The 16,959-nt window shown below is 46.1% G+C and overlaps 3 protein-coding genes across 3 annotated transcripts; 2 read left to right on the top strand and 1 right to left on the bottom strand.

Annotated features, from left to right (window-relative positions):
- The first annotated feature begins 59 nt into the window (after nucleotides 1-59).
- Nucleotides 60-5,451, top strand: LOC138135399 (E3 ubiquitin-protein ligase SHPRH). The gene is made up of 14 exons (XM_069054121.1): nucleotides 60-536; nucleotides 585-755; nucleotides 809-1,006; nucleotides 1,054-2,061; nucleotides 2,113-2,276; nucleotides 2,326-2,674; nucleotides 2,723-2,988; nucleotides 3,195-3,385; nucleotides 3,435-3,781; nucleotides 3,831-4,129; nucleotides 4,183-4,410; nucleotides 4,458-4,769; nucleotides 4,821-4,981; nucleotides 5,032-5,451. Exons 1-14 carry the CDS (start codon nucleotides 197-199, stop codon nucleotides 5,360-5,362), a joined length of 4,365 nt encoding a protein of 1,454 aa, XP_068910222.1. The 5' UTR covers nucleotides 60-196; the 3' UTR covers nucleotides 5,363-5,451.
- Nucleotides 5,452-5,601: 150 nt separating this feature from the next.
- LOC138135400 (DNA helicase MCM9-like) lies at nucleotides 5,602-9,510 on the top strand. The gene is made up of 9 exons (XM_069054122.1): nucleotides 5,602-6,611; nucleotides 6,663-6,910; nucleotides 6,967-7,300; nucleotides 7,349-7,562; nucleotides 7,604-7,840; nucleotides 7,887-8,033; nucleotides 8,079-8,345; nucleotides 8,395-8,540; nucleotides 8,590-9,510. The coding sequence occupies exons 1-9, from the start codon at nucleotides 6,517-6,519 to the stop codon at nucleotides 9,470-9,472; spliced, it is 2,571 nt and encodes an 856-aa protein (XP_068910223.1). The 5' UTR covers nucleotides 5,602-6,516; the 3' UTR covers nucleotides 9,473-9,510.
- Nucleotides 9,455-16,679, bottom strand: IntS1 (integrator complex subunit 1). Its single transcript, XM_069054120.1, has 10 exons — nucleotides 16,251-16,679; nucleotides 15,928-16,203; nucleotides 15,671-15,872; nucleotides 15,068-15,618; nucleotides 14,151-15,016; nucleotides 12,206-13,853; nucleotides 11,732-12,157; nucleotides 11,427-11,684; nucleotides 10,133-10,848; nucleotides 9,455-10,084 (listed from the first exon to the last, which is right to left on the bottom strand). The coding sequence occupies exons 1-10, from the start codon at nucleotides 16,677-16,679 to the stop codon at nucleotides 9,526-9,528; spliced, it is 5,931 nt and encodes a 1,976-aa protein (XP_068910221.1). The 3' UTR covers nucleotides 9,455-9,525.
- Nucleotides 16,680-16,959: the final 280 nt, after the last annotated feature.

The following is a 16,959-nucleotide window of genomic DNA, read 5'->3' as shown; positions in this document are numbered from 1 at the left end:
TGATCCACGCCTTCACCACCCCCCATTTAGTGACTTTTTCGCCGCTCGGTTGCCGATTGATGTCACCAAGTCACCTGTCGTTTGACTCGTTTGTTGTTTTGTGCTAGGTAACCTTCAAATCAAAGTGTAAATAGTCATTTTCTCTTGATTTCTAACAATATCAAGTGTTTTGTTGTGATTTTTGCACTATTGTGCGATGGGTCGGCAAAAGTCTGTCCCCACGAAATTAAACAACTCCGGAGAACACTGGAATTGGCACAAGCCGTTGGATTACATTCCCATCAAAAAACGAAGAAGCAGGAAAAAAGCCTGTACCGGACCGTTCCATAACGTAATTGTGGCGTCGGAGAAGAATAAAGAGTTTCTTTTGGGTGAGATTTGCGTCGGGAGTACGAACAATGTGCTCCCGGAAAGTTGGAGGTCTTGCAAAATGAGTTTCTTCACTCCGGAGGAGAGTGATGAAGAACACTTGCTCATCAAACTAGATTCTACTAGTTTACTAGTTAAGCTTTTACCAGAATTTGATTTAATTAAAGGTAAGCTAGATAATAGTTGTATTGATTAAGTTAAGAATCTTCTTGCAGAAATTATTACCGCAAAAATATTCGCGATAAATATTCGTGTTCTTGATGGAGACGTCCATTTTGACGTTTACTTTTGTAATTTACCACTGCCCAAATTCAATAAGCGCGTTGGATTGTGTATTCAGTCAGTATTGTCATTACTGTTGGGTGTTTCAGTAGATAGCGATAGTGGTAAGACTGTTTGTTTATTCTTGTCAACTGTGAGTAGTGACCATTGCTTGTAGATGAGACTGAGATGGATCAGTCTAGTGACTATGCGATAAATCGATTATACACGAACGTTAAAGAAACACGGGAGAAAGAGATAAGTTTAGGTTGTGATAATGTCCAAGACCCTAGACTTAAGCCAGAACTTAGACCTTATCAGGCGGATGCTGTCAGGTGGATGTTGCACAGAGAAACGAGGGCTTGTGACCCTGAAGGTTTTATTGTTTTGGCACAAGTTTCAATTTTACAAAAAATGTTTTAGGTGAGCTTCACCCTCTCTACACTGTGATAAAGTTAAAATCCGGTTTAGACATTTATTATGATACATACTCGGGATATGTAGAGTTAATAAAACCGACCGTTGAGACTAGCACTAGAGGTGGCATTTTAGCTGATGAGATGGGTTTGGGGAAAACAGTTGAAGTGTTGGCTTGCATTTTGACGCACCCGGCACCAGATTCTGGGTCGAGAAAAGAACCTTCCACTTCGGAACAGTCGCCGACCGTGGAACTGATCAGTAAAAAACGAAAAATCCACGAACCTCCGCCCCCCGAAACAACCCTCGTCGACAACCCGAAAAAATTGAAAGTGCCCGAAGATTGGGTAAAAGGCAAGAGCAAAAGATCTCAGATGCGAGTCGCTCTAGAAATGTGGTACAACAGTTGTCTGCAGGACGTCAACAAAAAAACCACGAACAACAGAGAGACGCATTCGGTGCAGTGCGTCTGCGGTAAAAGCCACAAAGAAGGAAGCTTCAGCTGCGTGGACTGCGAGAAGATCCAACACGGCGGTTGCTTGGGCTACAAGAGTAAGTGTGGACCATACAGGTGTCCACAGTGTTGGATGAACCAACCTCTCGTCGAGTGTAAAGCCACGCTGATCGTTTCGCCAGCGTCTCTCCGCACCCAGTGGTGCAAAGAAATCTGCAAGCACATCAGAGGCGATTTCAGGGTGCTCCAGTACGGGGGGTCCTCGCTGACGCCGATCTACCCGACGGAACTGGCGAAATACGACGTGGTGATCACCACGTACAACGTGCTCCAGTCAGAACTGAGACTGACCGAAACGGAAAAAACTCTGTCGTTCAGGTACCAGAGGAGGTACTCGGCTCCCGGGAGTCCCCTGACTAGAGTCAAGTGGTGGCGGTTGTGCCTCGACGAAGCGCAAACCGTCGAGACGCCGACCAGTATGGTGTCGGCGATGGCGAAGAAATTGAGCGCTAATTTCAGGTGGGCGGTGACGGGCACGCCGATCTCGAAAGAGATTTCAGGTGAAAAACGAACGATTTGATTCGATACAAAATTTAAACAGAAGGTTTTAGACTTGCACGGACTGATTGACTATCTGCAGATGGAACCGTACAACGACAGATACACTTGGGAGCAATTGTTGTTCAACCCCTACGTCCGGGGGCAACCCGAACCCATGTACAAATTCCTGTCCCAAGTCCTGTGGCGCTCCTCCAAAGACGAAATCATCGATCAGGTACCACCCGCGAAAAGTTTGACACAAACGAAAATCGAGATTCTTCCAGATTAACATTCCCAACCAGACCGTGGAGGAGCACTGGCTCTACTTCTCGGCCGTCGAGCACTACTTCTACAGGTGCGAACACCAATCGAGTTGCGAAGCTTTCGTCGAAAGAGCCACCCGCTATGACTCCTCCATTCCGCTCCACAGTCTGGACAAGAGCTCCATCAAGATGGTGTTGGCGCCTTTGCTGTCTCTGCGTCAGGTCTGCAGTTACCCCAACTCAGTTAGGACTCGCTACTTAGCCACGAAGAAGCCGGTCAAGTCGATGAAGGACCTGCTGGACGCGCTCATCGCCAAGAACACCACGGAAAGCGAAGAGTACTTGAGAGTGGTTTTGAGCTCTTTGAACGGTGAGAGAGCGGCCGAGTGCAGGGGGAGATTGTAACGTGTGTTGACAGGACTCGCCGGCATCTACTTATTACTCCAGACACCCGAACACGCCATCGAGGAGTACCGCAAAGTGCTCCAGCTGTACACTCGCTTCACCGAAGAGGAGAAAGTTGCCAAGTTGACCGTTGACAGGTTGCAGGTGATACACACGATGCACAATCTCGCCGAAATCCTGGAGATGTGTCCCGTTGAGGACAGGACTCTGAGGGATGACACTCTGAGGAAGGACTGCGCGGATCTGGAACAGAAGTACATCGAGAGATTTATCAGTCAGGTGGGTTTTTGTAATTTTAGGTTGAGGAAAACAAACAGTCGTTGCGTACATAACAACGGTTGCTATGGACGTGGTCGTTGCCATGACAACGATTGTTGGGTAGTTTGTAATAACTCCAAAGGAGGGCGTTTTAAAAGAAAAAGGAAACTTTGTGCTGGGATATTCGAAAGCAGACGATTTTTGAGTTGTTTTTTGGGGGTTTTTAGTCGATGTCGGCGCTCCAAGACAGTTTGTTCATTTCTGCCAACATCGAGAAGTTGCAGGGGAGTTTTGTTTTGCGCGCTGGACAGTGGTACAGCGACTTGTTGAACTGGATCTGCGTGCACGAGTTCACCCAAGATTTGCACACCAAAATCGAGAACTTGCTCGCTGTTGCCAACGTGGAACCTACAGTCAAGTATGTCGGAGTGTAGGTTCGGAGAGTTGGTACTACTGGTGGAGTGCAGTTTCAGAAATGAGAGAAGCATAATTTACGAGATCGCCACCTGGGACGACACCATATCAGAACTGAGAGAAAAAACCATCGATGTTGTCAATAACCTGTACACGCACTGCCCCCAAGACGAATTCCAAATCGTCATAGCTCAAGAGTTGGTAGAAAAAGCGACCGACTGCCATCTGAGACCTCAAAAGAAATCCAAAAGCAAGAAGAAGTGTGAGGTTTGCGTGGCCAACGATCACCTCAAGTCGTACGAATTCAAGTTGTTTTCGATGAGCAAGCGGACGGCGAACTTCGAGGAGATGTCGCTGAAAGGGAGTTGGAAGCCGACCACTGAAGAGCTCATCTTCAAATGTAAACAATCACAGTGTGGGGGAGTTGTTGGTGATTTGTTTTTTTGCAGCGCTTGTAGCCGTCGGTCGGGCGAAAAACGCCAACAACGATCTGGTCAAAGACGGAGAAATCCACATCAACATAATCGAAACGTTGAAGAAGGAATTCAAAGAAGTGAGAAAACTGTGGACGCATCTGGATCGGCAGATTTGCGCTCAAGACGAACTGAACATGTGCAAGATCAGGTTGCGGTTGAAGGAGCAAGCCGTCGAGGAGAAGTCGCAGAAGAAGTTGACGCCGCTGCTGAAGAATCTTACTTACAATTTGGAAAACAAATTGGAGACGATCCATGTTTTGGACGAGCACGAGGTTTGTCACGTGCAGAGTGTGTGAGTGAAAATTTCACGAGTTGTCAATTCCAGCTGGAGTACCAGAGAACTGTGCTTCACAATGAGGACAGACAGAATATGGACCATCTGGAGAAAAACTTGGGCATCAGAAGCTACTTGGAGACTCTGCACAAGCAACAGTACGAGGGTCAGAGTCCCGATCCTTGTCCCATCTGCAAAAACACGCTAGAGCAACACTGGAGTATCCTTCCGTGCGGCCACAGTTACTGTTTGGAGTGCATCCAGCTCTTAATCGAACAGGTGGGTGAGTTTCGATCGGTGCGACTGTTGCAACGATGATTTTGCAGACGCGGGGCCACCACGTCCAGTGTTCCGTCTGTCGGGCTTACCATCTGGTCATCGACATCTCGTACATCAAGGCCGGCGAACACAGCACCATCTCGGACAGCACGAAAATCAAAGGGAACTACTCAACGAAAGTCGAGAGCATAATCAAGCTGATCCTGCAGCTGAAAGCCGAAGACGAGAGCGTAAAGGTGTTGGTGTTCTCGTCGTGGATCTCGGTGCTGACCTACATGAAAGACGCGCTGATCAACAACGACATCTCCACAGAGCTCGTGGTCAGCGGGAATCTGGAAAAACAAATCGAACGGTTCAAGGTAATTGTTGTTGTCATTGTGATGATCTGAGGTTGAGGTGAGAGTTGACAGGACGAGAAGCAGAACATCACGGCGCTGCTCCTACCGATTCATCTGGGAGGCAAAGGGCTCAACTTGATCGAGGCGACTCACGTCATCTTAACGGAACCGCTGTTGAATCCCGGAGAGGAACGCCAAGCGATCGGCAGAGTGCACCGAATCGGACAAACAAAGTTAGTAGGTGTTGGAGCAGGCGAGGGCAGTGGTAACTTTGTGGTTTTAGGCCGACGGTTGTCCATAAATTCTTCATAAAGAACACCATCGAGGAGAGTATTCAAAAGGCGATCAGTACGGATGCGCAAAACTGGGATAAGAACAAGGTCACGATACGTCAGTTGATGGATTTGTTCATCGCAGATTCTTCCCCTGAAGTACCGACGGCGCAAAACGAAACCGGGGAAGGAGCGACAACGCAAAACGAAACCGCAGAAACAGCAACAACGCAAAACGAAACCGCAGAAACAGCAACAACGCAAAACGAAACCGCAGAAACAGCAACAATGCAAAACGAAACCGGAGAAACAGCAACAATGCAAAGCGAAAACGCAAACTAACCTGTAGAATACGTAATTTTTATGTATAACTTTTAAGAATGATTTTCTATTAACTGTTTCCAATGAATAAGTGAAATTGTGTTTTGTAATGATGAAGTTTTATTACGGGGTATAGATATTCATATTATACGGAGTGATCAAGAATGACTGAGTCTGTTGGTAACAATGAAATTTAGCAAATTTAAAATTTACGAACGAAGGTTAATTTTTGTAATAGTATAAACATAACCTGCATTACCAAGAATGTTTTTAATGTCATCTCAAGTTAAAAAATCCGGTCAGTGCGTGGTCAGTGCCAATTACTAGACAAAAATCACCAGTATTTTCAATTGTTTTATTGCCAACAGACTCAGTCATTGTTGATCACGCTGTATTATATTTGCAATGGAAAGAATAACTGGTTAAGGTTAAATCGAAAAAAAAAAATAACTAAGGGGATGCTTGAAGATCTGGCAACGTGTAACAAAGATCGTTCCATATTTTAGCAACAAGATGGCGCTACAGCGAAAAGAGAAAATGAGACGATGCTAAACTCAACAGAAGATTTAGAACGAAATTCTATGTTTGTTTTTACACTAAATACATTTTAAAGTAATACGTACTTTTAAATACATTTTATAAATAAGACATTATCACAAACTTTAAAATTTTGAAGTACACACGGCCACACGCATGCGCAATGTCTGTTAGGACAATCAGCTGTTAACAACAAACAACAGTTCAAATTGTGGTGTTGTGTTATGGTTGTGTTCTTATTATTACTAATTTAATAATTGCTGTACAAAGTACTAAGTAAATTTATCAGCGAAAGTTGTCTTGTCAATTCTTAAACATACTTAAATGCGCACAGACCTTACTTTACTAAAGTGCTAAATTTTCAAAATCCTGTAAAACACAAAGAAGAGTTTTAGAATACTTTACTTTACTACACTTGCACTATTTATGTTTTAACGTTTGGCAACCATAGTTTTAGTTATTTTTTTTTTACTACCACTACCTCGAGGAATCACAGAACACCTAGGAATGCTCTAGGATTTAGATCTTAGGGTTTAGGCTGTGGGTTTAAGGTCCCTAGGACGGAAAAGGAGGTATATATATATATAGAGTGGATTTAAAATAAAAAGGGATTACAATTAATTTAATTGAGTTTTGCAATGTGTGACAAATATTTGCTGTCATACCACAGAGACAGTATTGTGGAAATCTTAAACAATTTGGATCTAAACAAATATTTTTCCATCAAGATCAAGCAAGTGTAACATTACAATTAAGTAATCTGATGTAACAAAGTTTTTTGCAGCTTTTTGGAATTGTTTGAAAATGATCCAAATTTGGGAAATAACATTTTGAAAGAGCCAGAAAAGTCATTGCAAGAGTGGGATGCTGCCCTCAGAAAGATCCAAATGGACATGACCTCAGAGTCTGAGGGCAATTATACAATAAAAAAACATGTCCACTGTAGAATTTACAGTCTTCCAATGTTTCCAGAATTGCACAGAACTAAATTTCCACAGAATGATGATGCCAACAAGTTTCTACAAGTTACAGGTTTAATCTCCCAAAAAACAAAATGGAATATTTGTATAAATGTAATGTTTAATCAGGTACTGTGATAAGAATGACGTCGATGAGGATGTTGGAGTTTCAAAGAGAATATGTTTGTACAAAATGTAAACATGTCATGACTGTCAATGCAGAGTATGAGATGAAGAATATGATAAAACCCCCCAATAAGTGTTTGAATCCGGTAGAGTGCAAAGGAACAAATGTGGTGAGCATGGGAGAGTTGAGTCCAGAGTTTTGTAAAGACTACCAAGAAATAAGGATGCAAGAGACAGTTAATAAGCTTGACGTGGGGAGCATGCCCACGTCCATGTGGGTCACTCTTGAAGACGATTTGGTGGACAGCTGCAAACCTGGGGACAACATCACTGTGTGGTCGGTATTATAGTGATTATGTTCCGCAACTATCTATTTTTTCTGCAGCGGGGTAATCAAAAGGCGGTCAAAACCATTTGTCGTCGGTAAAAAAATCGAGGTCGAGTTGGTCATCAAAGCGAACCACATCCAAGTAAACAACAACAGCTCAACGGTCTCGCTCACGCCCGAGCTCAAGGACATGTTCCAAGCCTTCTGGAAGACCTACTCCGACAGATCTCTCGCCGCTAGAAACATAATCTTGAAGTCGATTTGTCCGCAAGTACGAACAACTGACGGTTTTTTCGTCATCTCAGTCCTCAGCTTTTCGGTCTCTTCGTTGTGAAACTGGCGGTGGCGGTGGTCTTGGCCGGGGGAAGCGACGTCAACAGCTCCAACACGGGAGTGCGGACGCGCGCCGAACCTCATCTGCTGCTAGTGGGAGATCCTGGAACGGGAAAGTCCCAACTTCTCAGATTCGCCTCCAGAATCATCCCCAGATCGGTGCTGACGACGGGAGTTGGGTCTACAGCGGCGGGACTGACCGTAACAGCTGTCATGGTAAACAAGTGTGCGCGTTTGTCGTTTGTTTCAAGCGTTGTTTCAGGAGAACGGCGAGTGGCAGTTGGAAGGTGGCGCCCTCGTTCTGTCAGACGGCGGAATCTGTTGCATCGACGAGTTCAATTCGATGAAAGAACACGACCGGATCAGCATTCACGAAGCTATGGAGCAACAAAGCATCAGCGTTGCTAAAGTATGTTGTCGCATTTTTTTCGACTCGATGATGCATTTTTAACAGGCGAGCATCGTGTGCAAGCTCAGCACGCGGTGTTCCATATTGGCAGCGACCAATCCGAAGGGCAACATCGACCCGTCGCAACCTCTTAATACTAATGTAGCCTTAGCTAGTCCGCTACTCAGTCGTTTCGACTTAATTCTACTTCTTCGAGACAAAGTCGACTCAGTTTACGATTCGCAACTGGTCGACTACATTCTCAGTTGTCAAGACAACTCCAGTTCGTCGAAGTTGTCGGAAAGCATCAACTGGACAGTTGAGACGTTACAAGTGAGTATGGGAAATTGATTGTTTCGTGATTTGAAATGACCAATCGAAGGCGTACTTCGCGGTGATCAAAAAAATCCATCCGACCTTGACTGACGACTCCAACAGGATTTTAAGCGCTTACTATCAAGCCCAGAGGCGGAAAAACTCTCGGAATAAGTCCAGGACAACGGTTCGGCTCCTGGACAGTCTAGTGAGGTCAGTTTTACTCAAAATACAAGCTTTTGTGATTAACTCTGCCGAGCAGGTTGTCTCAAGGACACGCTCGTCTCATGTACCACGAAGAAGTCCAAATCGTAGACGCCGTAACCGCTGTTATTTTACTCGAAACGTCGATGGAAACCGATTCGTCCATCTTCGATTTGCGCTTTGACGTGCGAAGCGATTTTCCGGACGATCCCGTCGACAATTATCGCAAACTGGCGAAAATTGTTTTGGGAAGGTTGGAACTTGATGATTTGCTTCGGAAAGAGTTACAGTCGGTAAACAGGAACGCAACGGCGAAGAGAGGTGAGGATAGAAGTGCGCCGCCGGTCCACCAGATCGAATCGAGATTTTTTCACGTTGAAAAGAACCAGCCCGAATTTGATCGATCGGAAAATGCGCACAAGACGAAAAGGGTCAGGTCGCCGGAGGAGATCACGTCGAAAAAAATTAGGTTGGGGGACAATATAAACGATTTGGAGAGTGATGCGGTCGCGCTTAGTCGGATGCCGAGCGTAAATGATGTTTTGCTCTTGGGCGACACCGACGAGTTTCGTTTAAATTGTGAGAGAGAGGGTGAGACGGAGGTGGAAGATGGTCAAGGGAAGAACGAGACGGCGATAGATGAAACTGGTGCATCCGAAGAGAGGACAGGGAAGGAGTTGTCCCAAGGTACAAAGGTCTTCAAACAGTTCATGAATAAATTCAGGTTGACGTCGAATGATGATCCACCCAAATATAAAAGCGATAATGCCGACGCAGTGCCTAGCAAGACAAGTGAAAAAGAAAATGATTTTCCGGCGACAGAAAAAAATGCTTGCGCGCCGAAATTCAAGTTTAAAAAAATTGTCAACGCAGACACAAAAATTTCATCTTCAATATTCGAAAGTCAAGAAGATCTGGACGACTTAGATTTGAACATTTAATGTTTTGTTGTTTTTTAAATACAGTTTCGTAAGTAAAACGATTGTACAATTTATTAACACCCCGACTGTAAATTCAACAAATCGATACTTTTCGTTATGTTAGTGGTGGTGTTTAAAGTGGATTGCATCCCCAATTGGAAGACCTTCGTCAGTATTACTTTCCCGTACTCTTGCATCACCGAAACCAAATCGGACAATTTCTCTAAAATGCTCGCAACGACATCTCCATTTTTGCTGTTCAAACATGTCAGAATGGCCGGTAGGGCCTCCGAGGCAGCTTTGGGATTGTGTTTCAACCAGCGAACAATCAACATCAACGCCAGAGACCTAACGGTCCCGCTGGACGAACTGATGTAGTTGTACAAATGCTGCGACGGAATCTCGAGCAGGTGCGGCTTCTTGTTGGTGATGTGGTCCAACTCCTGGAGCACCGTCAAGTTTTCTGAGGACTGGAGCGCCGCCAGAAGCTGAGGCCAATGCGGCGGCAGCGGATCCACCATCGGGGACATCGCCGTACGAACCAACACTTCAGGTGGAGTGCTTTGATCCCCGACTGGTAGAGACACGTTGGAGAGGAGCGGTCGAATCCCGGGCTGGACCATCTGGATGTCACTGCAACCAACTCATCACGCGCGAATTTAACACCCCGCAAAGACTTACACTAATACTGATCCGTGCTCCTGCAGATACCTCGACGCCCCTTTTATGTCGTGCGTCATCCAGTTCTGTATAAAAGTGATGATTCTTTGCACCAACACACACAAGTCTTTCATGTGTCCATGGTACTGCAACAGGAGGAAATACGAGTCCAAGATGTCGCACAGAGTGTGACTCTGCTCGAAAACAATCGGTTGCAACAACTCCAGCAGTCCCAGCACTTGTCCGAAGAGCAACAAGTGACCTCTGTTTTTCAACACCCCCCAGTCGTACTGCGCCCGTCCTTTCAAGCTCCCAGCCAGCATCGGCAGCTGTCGCAGCACCAAAACCGGATGAGTCGCCGTCAATTTCCTGGCGCACAACTCCAAATCTTGACTCTTTCTCGGCCAGTCTTTGCTGCGCGGGGTCGCCGCCAGAGCGCTTAACAAACAGTGAGAGATTTCGTCGGCGGAACTGGGGCAGTTCTTTGAGTACGCCTGTTTGGAGATGTCTTTGTTGGCCAAGTGCTGACCGGATGACGGCAGCGACATGTAAATCATCAGGAGGAGTTCGCGGGAGTAGATGTCGTCGTCGGCGCTCTTCAACAGTATCTCCAAAATATTCGACGCGCAATTTTTCATACACTTCAACAGGAGTACCAACCGAGACTCCATTTTCTTCTGCCAGTTGGTGGTGTTCTGTTTGCTCTCTTCCAAGATGTACTTCACTAATATGAGTGCCTGGAAGAGAACGATTGAGTCGTTTTCGAGACACGCCACACTTAGAGCTGGTTTATAAAGGATATTAACTTAATTTGGTACCTGTAGTGTTGTGCCATAAAACGTAATCGCCCTGGTTTATTACTTAATAAGAACATAAAACTTTTGAGAACGTGGCGGGGCTTTCACCATATTAACAGCGTTGATGAGGTACAGTTTTGCTTAAATAACAAACAAGGTCACTATTTTCTTCATTCGCAGTTTGAAAATAAGATTCTCGAGTGAAAATCATTTTTTAAAATAATCTTCACGTAAATGTCCCAATTGACAAGTGACAGTTTTCAGGAATTTTGTTTTCCATAGCCGCCCCATATCTTTTTTTGCAGATTATGTACACAAAAACACAGTAATTTTTTATTGCCAACCTGGTTTTTCAGTTAGGGGATTTTTTAATACCAACTTACGGCGACTTTGCTACAACGTCATTCCCTTGACGTGTGATCGCTTACGAATAAGCTATCGGCATAAATTAACACCTTACTTCTCGCACGTGAAGTTTTGCGGAGTTACCAACTTATCCATTACAAATTGAGCTTTACCTTGTCCTTTCCCAGTTCGAACACGTCTTCAGAATGATGATGTTTGGGTATGGCCTTATCGCGACCTTGCCAAAGCTTGGGGCTTTGAGTCAAGGCACAGAGAAAATCCAGAGCGGAAACGGAACAAATGTCCGAGATGTCGTCTCGCAGGAGGTAGTTCATGATGCCGTGCAAACTCTGCCAACTGGCTCTCTGCAAGACCAGCGACATCAGCAGCGGCCTGAACGACAAATTCTCCTTGGAGAACAACATGTCCTTCTGAAACAGACGACTGAGCGGGTGCGATCAACACACGATCTACCCACCTGTAGTTTTTGTTTTTGCGAATACGCGATCTCCAACTCGATCGTCGACAACCAATCGACCAACAATCCGATCTTCTCGTCTTGCGTTTTGGCCTCGCTCAAAATATTCCCGAGCCTCTCCCCCGTAATGTCCGGACCTGTTGAGACAACGTCGTCCGGTTCCTTTTTGACTTCCATTTTGACACTGCGACACGTTTTCAAGTACTGCTTCAAAAAAGCACAAATGCAGTTGTGCTCGTCTGTCAAGTGATTTAAAAAATTCGTCGCCATGACGATCTTCTCGTTGTTGCGATCGTTCAACGGAAATAACAGTCGAAAAATGGTCGACAACGAGTTGTACTTGAGGATGACAGGAGTGATGAAGTTCATCGGAAGCGATTTCAAATAGTTGAAGATCAAGTCGATCGATTGCTGCTCAAACGACATCTGCGCAAAACAAATCAACACTTCGTTTTTATTTCAGCGCTCGCTCACCTTGGTCAAATTGAGAATGTCTTTGTTCTTGCTGCCGGAGTAATTGGGACTGAAAATATTGTTCAACATGTTGACGATGCTCCCAGCGCTGGACGCGATTTGCTGACTCTTCACCAGATCAGGTAACGCTTTCTTCGTCTCGATCGCTACGTCGACGTCGGCGTCTTGCACCACCGGCATCTGCATTTCTATGGCCTTGACGAACGTCTCTCCGCCCACCGCTCCTCGTTTGTTCTGCACCTCCACCAATTGTATCATGTAAGTCTTGTCCAGGACCGAGTCTACGACCAGTTTCGCATCCAAAAGCGTGGCCTTGTCAAGAGTGTTCAACAGTTTGCTGATCGAAGTGGTCGGAATTCCGAACGATTGTATGAAGAGCACCAGCTTTGGTGGTTCGAGCTTTTCGATGGCGGCGTCGACGAGACGCGGCACGTTCGATCGGATCATCCTGAGTTTCATCCAGTCGGGCAAGTAGGACGTCCTCTCGTTGGTGTCCGGGACGTAAGCTCGCGGGTGTTCGCCGTTCTCCGGGAACCAGAAGTTGAGCAACCTGTCGAAAGGATCGAAGTTCTCCAAGGGGCCGTACGTCAAGAGGACGATGGCGGCGTGGATGACGAGCGTCTGCATGTGACACTGCTCCCCTGACATCCACGTGATCAAGACGTATTCGTTGTAGTTTTGCAACGAACTGTATATATCTTCGGAGTACTCTTGCGCCTTCTGGATGTGCGTCGAGAAGATCGTCAGGAGATTCTTCAACGTTTGATTGTCGGGTCCCGGCAGGACGTACGATGCCACACTGTGTCTCTCGATGATCACCGACGACAAATCGGCGATCAAATCGTGCAGTTCCGTGAACGAATCGTTGCAGTCCTGAATGGCCAAGAAGTTGATGTAACTCGACACCCTCGACGGATTCGTCTCGATCTGCAGCGCCTGCCTCAAGAACTGCACCAGCACCGGCTTGATCATGGCAAAGTGCGGAAACTGTCTGATGTAACTCGTCAACCAGTTCGTGTTGTTCGTTTCGGTCTCGTCGCCGGGCGCCAAAATCAGATTCAACCCTTTGGTGGCTTGCGTCCTGCTCGCTCCGTGATCGGAGGTCAACCTCCTGAAGAGATACTCGAGAACTTCGCACGCCGTCTGCGAGTCGTTCTCGTTGACCACAGTCCTCAGATGCGCCAGCAGCTGTCCGTGCTTCGTCAGCTTCTCGGTGGGTGCCGTCGACAGGAGGTACTCGCACAGGCACTGTACCGGCAGGTGTGCCAAAGCACCCTCCGAATTGTGGACCAGTTCGGCCAACCACGGCATGTGCGCTGTGCCCCCCTGTCGCGACATTATGTCCAACAAGAAGTCGGGATTGCGGGAGCGACACAGCAAGTGTCCCATGCGGTGGGTGTTGTTGAGGTGCAGCAACTGGTCGAGGACGGCTTGAGGGGGCCGTCGGGCTTCACCTTCCGGGCGCAATTCCATCAGTTGGGGCAACAGGAGACTGCTCTGCTCGGTTATCTCCATTTTGGTGCTGGCCGCCGCCAGATGCGATTCGAACTCGAGGATTTTTTGCTTCTCCAACGCCAGGATTTGTTGTTCGCGCGATTGGTAGTCTTCATCCAGCGAGGCCATAGTTGGCGGAGGAAAAGAAAAATGACTACGGCAAGAGATTTATTTTGTCAGATCACATTTTTATTATTCGTCCATTAGATTTAAAATTAAGATTAGCAGACTTGGTCTCTAGTACTTTTTGATTTATAAGGTTGGTAGTACGGATACAAAATTATAAATGTTTCCAACATCGTAGTTGGCTGTGAACTGTGATTTATGTCGATTTGTAAATTTGACATTCATTTGACAGCTCACGCTTGTCATTTTTCAAAGTGTAAATATGGTGTTCTGACTTAGTTGAGGCAGCAAGAACATCGTGCAAAGCATTAGTTATTCTACTCACTTTGTGATGCACATTTCCATAAACATCCGCAAGGTGGGGTACTTGTTCCAGACTTCGTTCCCGAAAGTCATGGGGTTGTGGGCGGCCAAAATCAACAGAATCAACCACACTTTCCAGTAGAGTCCCGAAATGGCCAGACTCGGAGGGACGTAGCCCGTCGGTAAAGTAATATTTTCTGGATAGTTGTAGCTGCAGAGGCTGAAATAGATACCGATGATCTCGATGTTATCGATGGCCAACGGGGGGGCACAGTCTTGCGGTAGATTGGCCGCTCGCCGGATCAACTGGTCGCTGATCTCGATCGCTTCGGTGGGACTGATCGGATGCTCTTTCGAATTCCCAATCAGAAGAATCCTCAGTAGTGTAGCTTGAAGCAGCGGGATTTCGCTCGCGAGCCTCAAGAACAAATTCCTCTCGTTCTCTCCGGGCCACGAGTCCACTTTGTAGTAGTGTTCGGCTTGTTCCAAGAACAAGACTTTCAAGAGAACGTGGTGGAAGTCGTTCACGTTCGGTCTGAACACTCTCAGCGCCGAATCGTTCAGCCACGTGACCGCCTCCCTCTGTATGTTGCTGACTTGCTTCTGGAACGCCTTCAAGACTGTCACGTCTCGCTTGTTCTGACTGGAGGCGTCTCTGACTTGCGGAGTGACGCACAGGAGCATGCACATGCAGACCAAATCGGCCGAAGAGAAGAAGACGCGTTCGCGGAACTCCGACTCGCGCACGCTGTTGGCGAACTCTTTGCGTTCGCGCAGCAGCGAATGTACGATGCTCAAGAGGTTGAAGTCGTGCCGTAACACTCGATTTATCTCTTTCAAGAGCGCCCTCAACGAACGCAGATAATCGTCTTTGTTCAGCAAGAGTTCCTGGGAAGAGCGTCGTCAGAGAGGGGGTGTCGATTGATGCGACCAACTTACCAAACAGATGTCGGCGAAAGCGTCGGCGCTCGCTTCGGGAGCGACCTGAAAGAGCGCCCCCACGACGATCAAATTGTTGGTGTTGCGCGCGTTGGACAGCTCGTTGTAGATCGTGTACTTGAGGAGAGGGTACAAGTTTTCCGGGAACGAGAAAACCATCTCTCTTAGACAGTTGTTGAAGAAGTTGACCATCGGTTTGTTCTTCAATCGTAATTTGCTCAGTTGAGAGATTATTTCCAAATCTCTTTGCGAGCTCGCCGAACAGTTGTAGCACAGATAAGCCAAGAGTTCTTGCGCCGGTTTCATCAGTTTGTGATTGTGCAACCAACTTTCTATTCTCGACACCGCAATTATTCGAATTTCGACGAGTCCGCACGCTATGCTCAAAAATCGAACGAAATTTTTTGTAATAGTTTCGGGTTGCTGCCGACGAGCTAGCTGTTCTTTGATTGCTTCCAATACGATTTTTTCCACGTTTTCTTGAGAGTGGGTGAAGCGAGGGTACACTTTGACGTTCCAGTTTTCGACAGCCACCTTGTGCTCGATACAAGCTACAAACAATTAAATAAAAAACTCGAGAAAGTCTTTACCAACACTAGTTACGTTCAGTTTTGCTCTCGTCGTCGTTGCTCATTATGGTTAGCGGGCTGGAAGTGTCTCTCGCGGCAGAATTCCACGTTTCCGATTTAAAGAGCGATGAAGGTGGTAGTTTTGTATTGAAAGCTGTGATGACGTTGTCAACGAAGGGCTTACAGTACGGATTATCGATAAAAATCCTGTCCGCGACAGCATCTTCTACATAAATCTACAAATTTGTTTGTTGTTTTTTTTTTTGATAAAAACTGTATAAATATCCTCACTTTTACGAAAACATCAGGCCAGTGGCCAACATCGGCAAAAGCGTGTGTCACCAAGTTCATAAATAAAATATGAAAGTACGCATTGGTTTTATTATTCCCCTTAACACCAGAAGTGACATCACGACGCAAAACGCTCACAACAGCGGCGATGATATTTTCGTTGGTAAACAGCGTCGGTTTGCAACTGCAAGTCAACAAAAGACTCAAATACACAATTTTGCAAATTTTCGTTCTCTGTCCTTTCAAAGAGCGGATCACACCTAGAATGTAGCTGACCTGAAACACGCGGATTAATCTAAATTTACGCAAACGTGTGGACGTACAGCTTTCTCGTTATTCCCCGAATTGACCGCACTCATTATGTTCTCGAATAAATCGGCAGATTCACAATCGACCGCCAACGCCTCCCACGGTTCCACTCCCATACGCTCTAAAGGAATCATACTGCTAGTAGAAGTACCGGCAATCCCCGTGCGCGCCCCCGGTAGCGCAACTTTCATTTTTTTCGAAGGGGGCACACCAGACAAACTCGACGAGCTTCCCTCCCTTTTCAGTTTGTCCGGGACTTTGCTGGAACTCGCCTGTAAGTGGGAACTGACAGTGGTTTTGGGCAGGGGGACGCTGCGTTTTGGGTCATCTCTGGGTGATGATTGTTTAGCGCCAAGTGCGATGAATAGATCTGGGGGCTGTTGCGTTATTTTGGCTTTGTGGCCTCTGCTGCCTTGGCTTTGTCCCGGTTTGTTTCTGTCCATGACTTAACCTCAAAGTTTGTTTATCTTCGATACTTATGTCAACGTTGACAAAATGTCATTGCTATTCTCTTAAAAGAAAGGTTCCAAAAGTTTTCAATTCGTAAAACTAAAACTATTATTATTAACTATTAATAAGAGAAACTGTATAAATAAAACATACCAAATGTCAAAAGTGAGGTTAGATAGGTTCATAATGGGTGGTTGGGTGAGTTTCATATAGTACAACAGTAACTAGATTGTTGTTCATACAATTGTACACAACTCATTGTAGACTCTCCAT

Source organism: Tenebrio molitor, chromosome 7, assembly GCF_963966145.1.
Source record: "Tenebrio molitor chromosome 7, icTenMoli1.1, whole genome shotgun sequence".
Taxonomy (NCBI): Eukaryota; Metazoa; Arthropoda; class Insecta; order Coleoptera; family Tenebrionidae; genus Tenebrio; species Tenebrio molitor.
The sequence above is the reverse complement of the archived record's forward strand: the minus strand, read 5'-3'. Positions and strand labels throughout refer to the sequence as shown.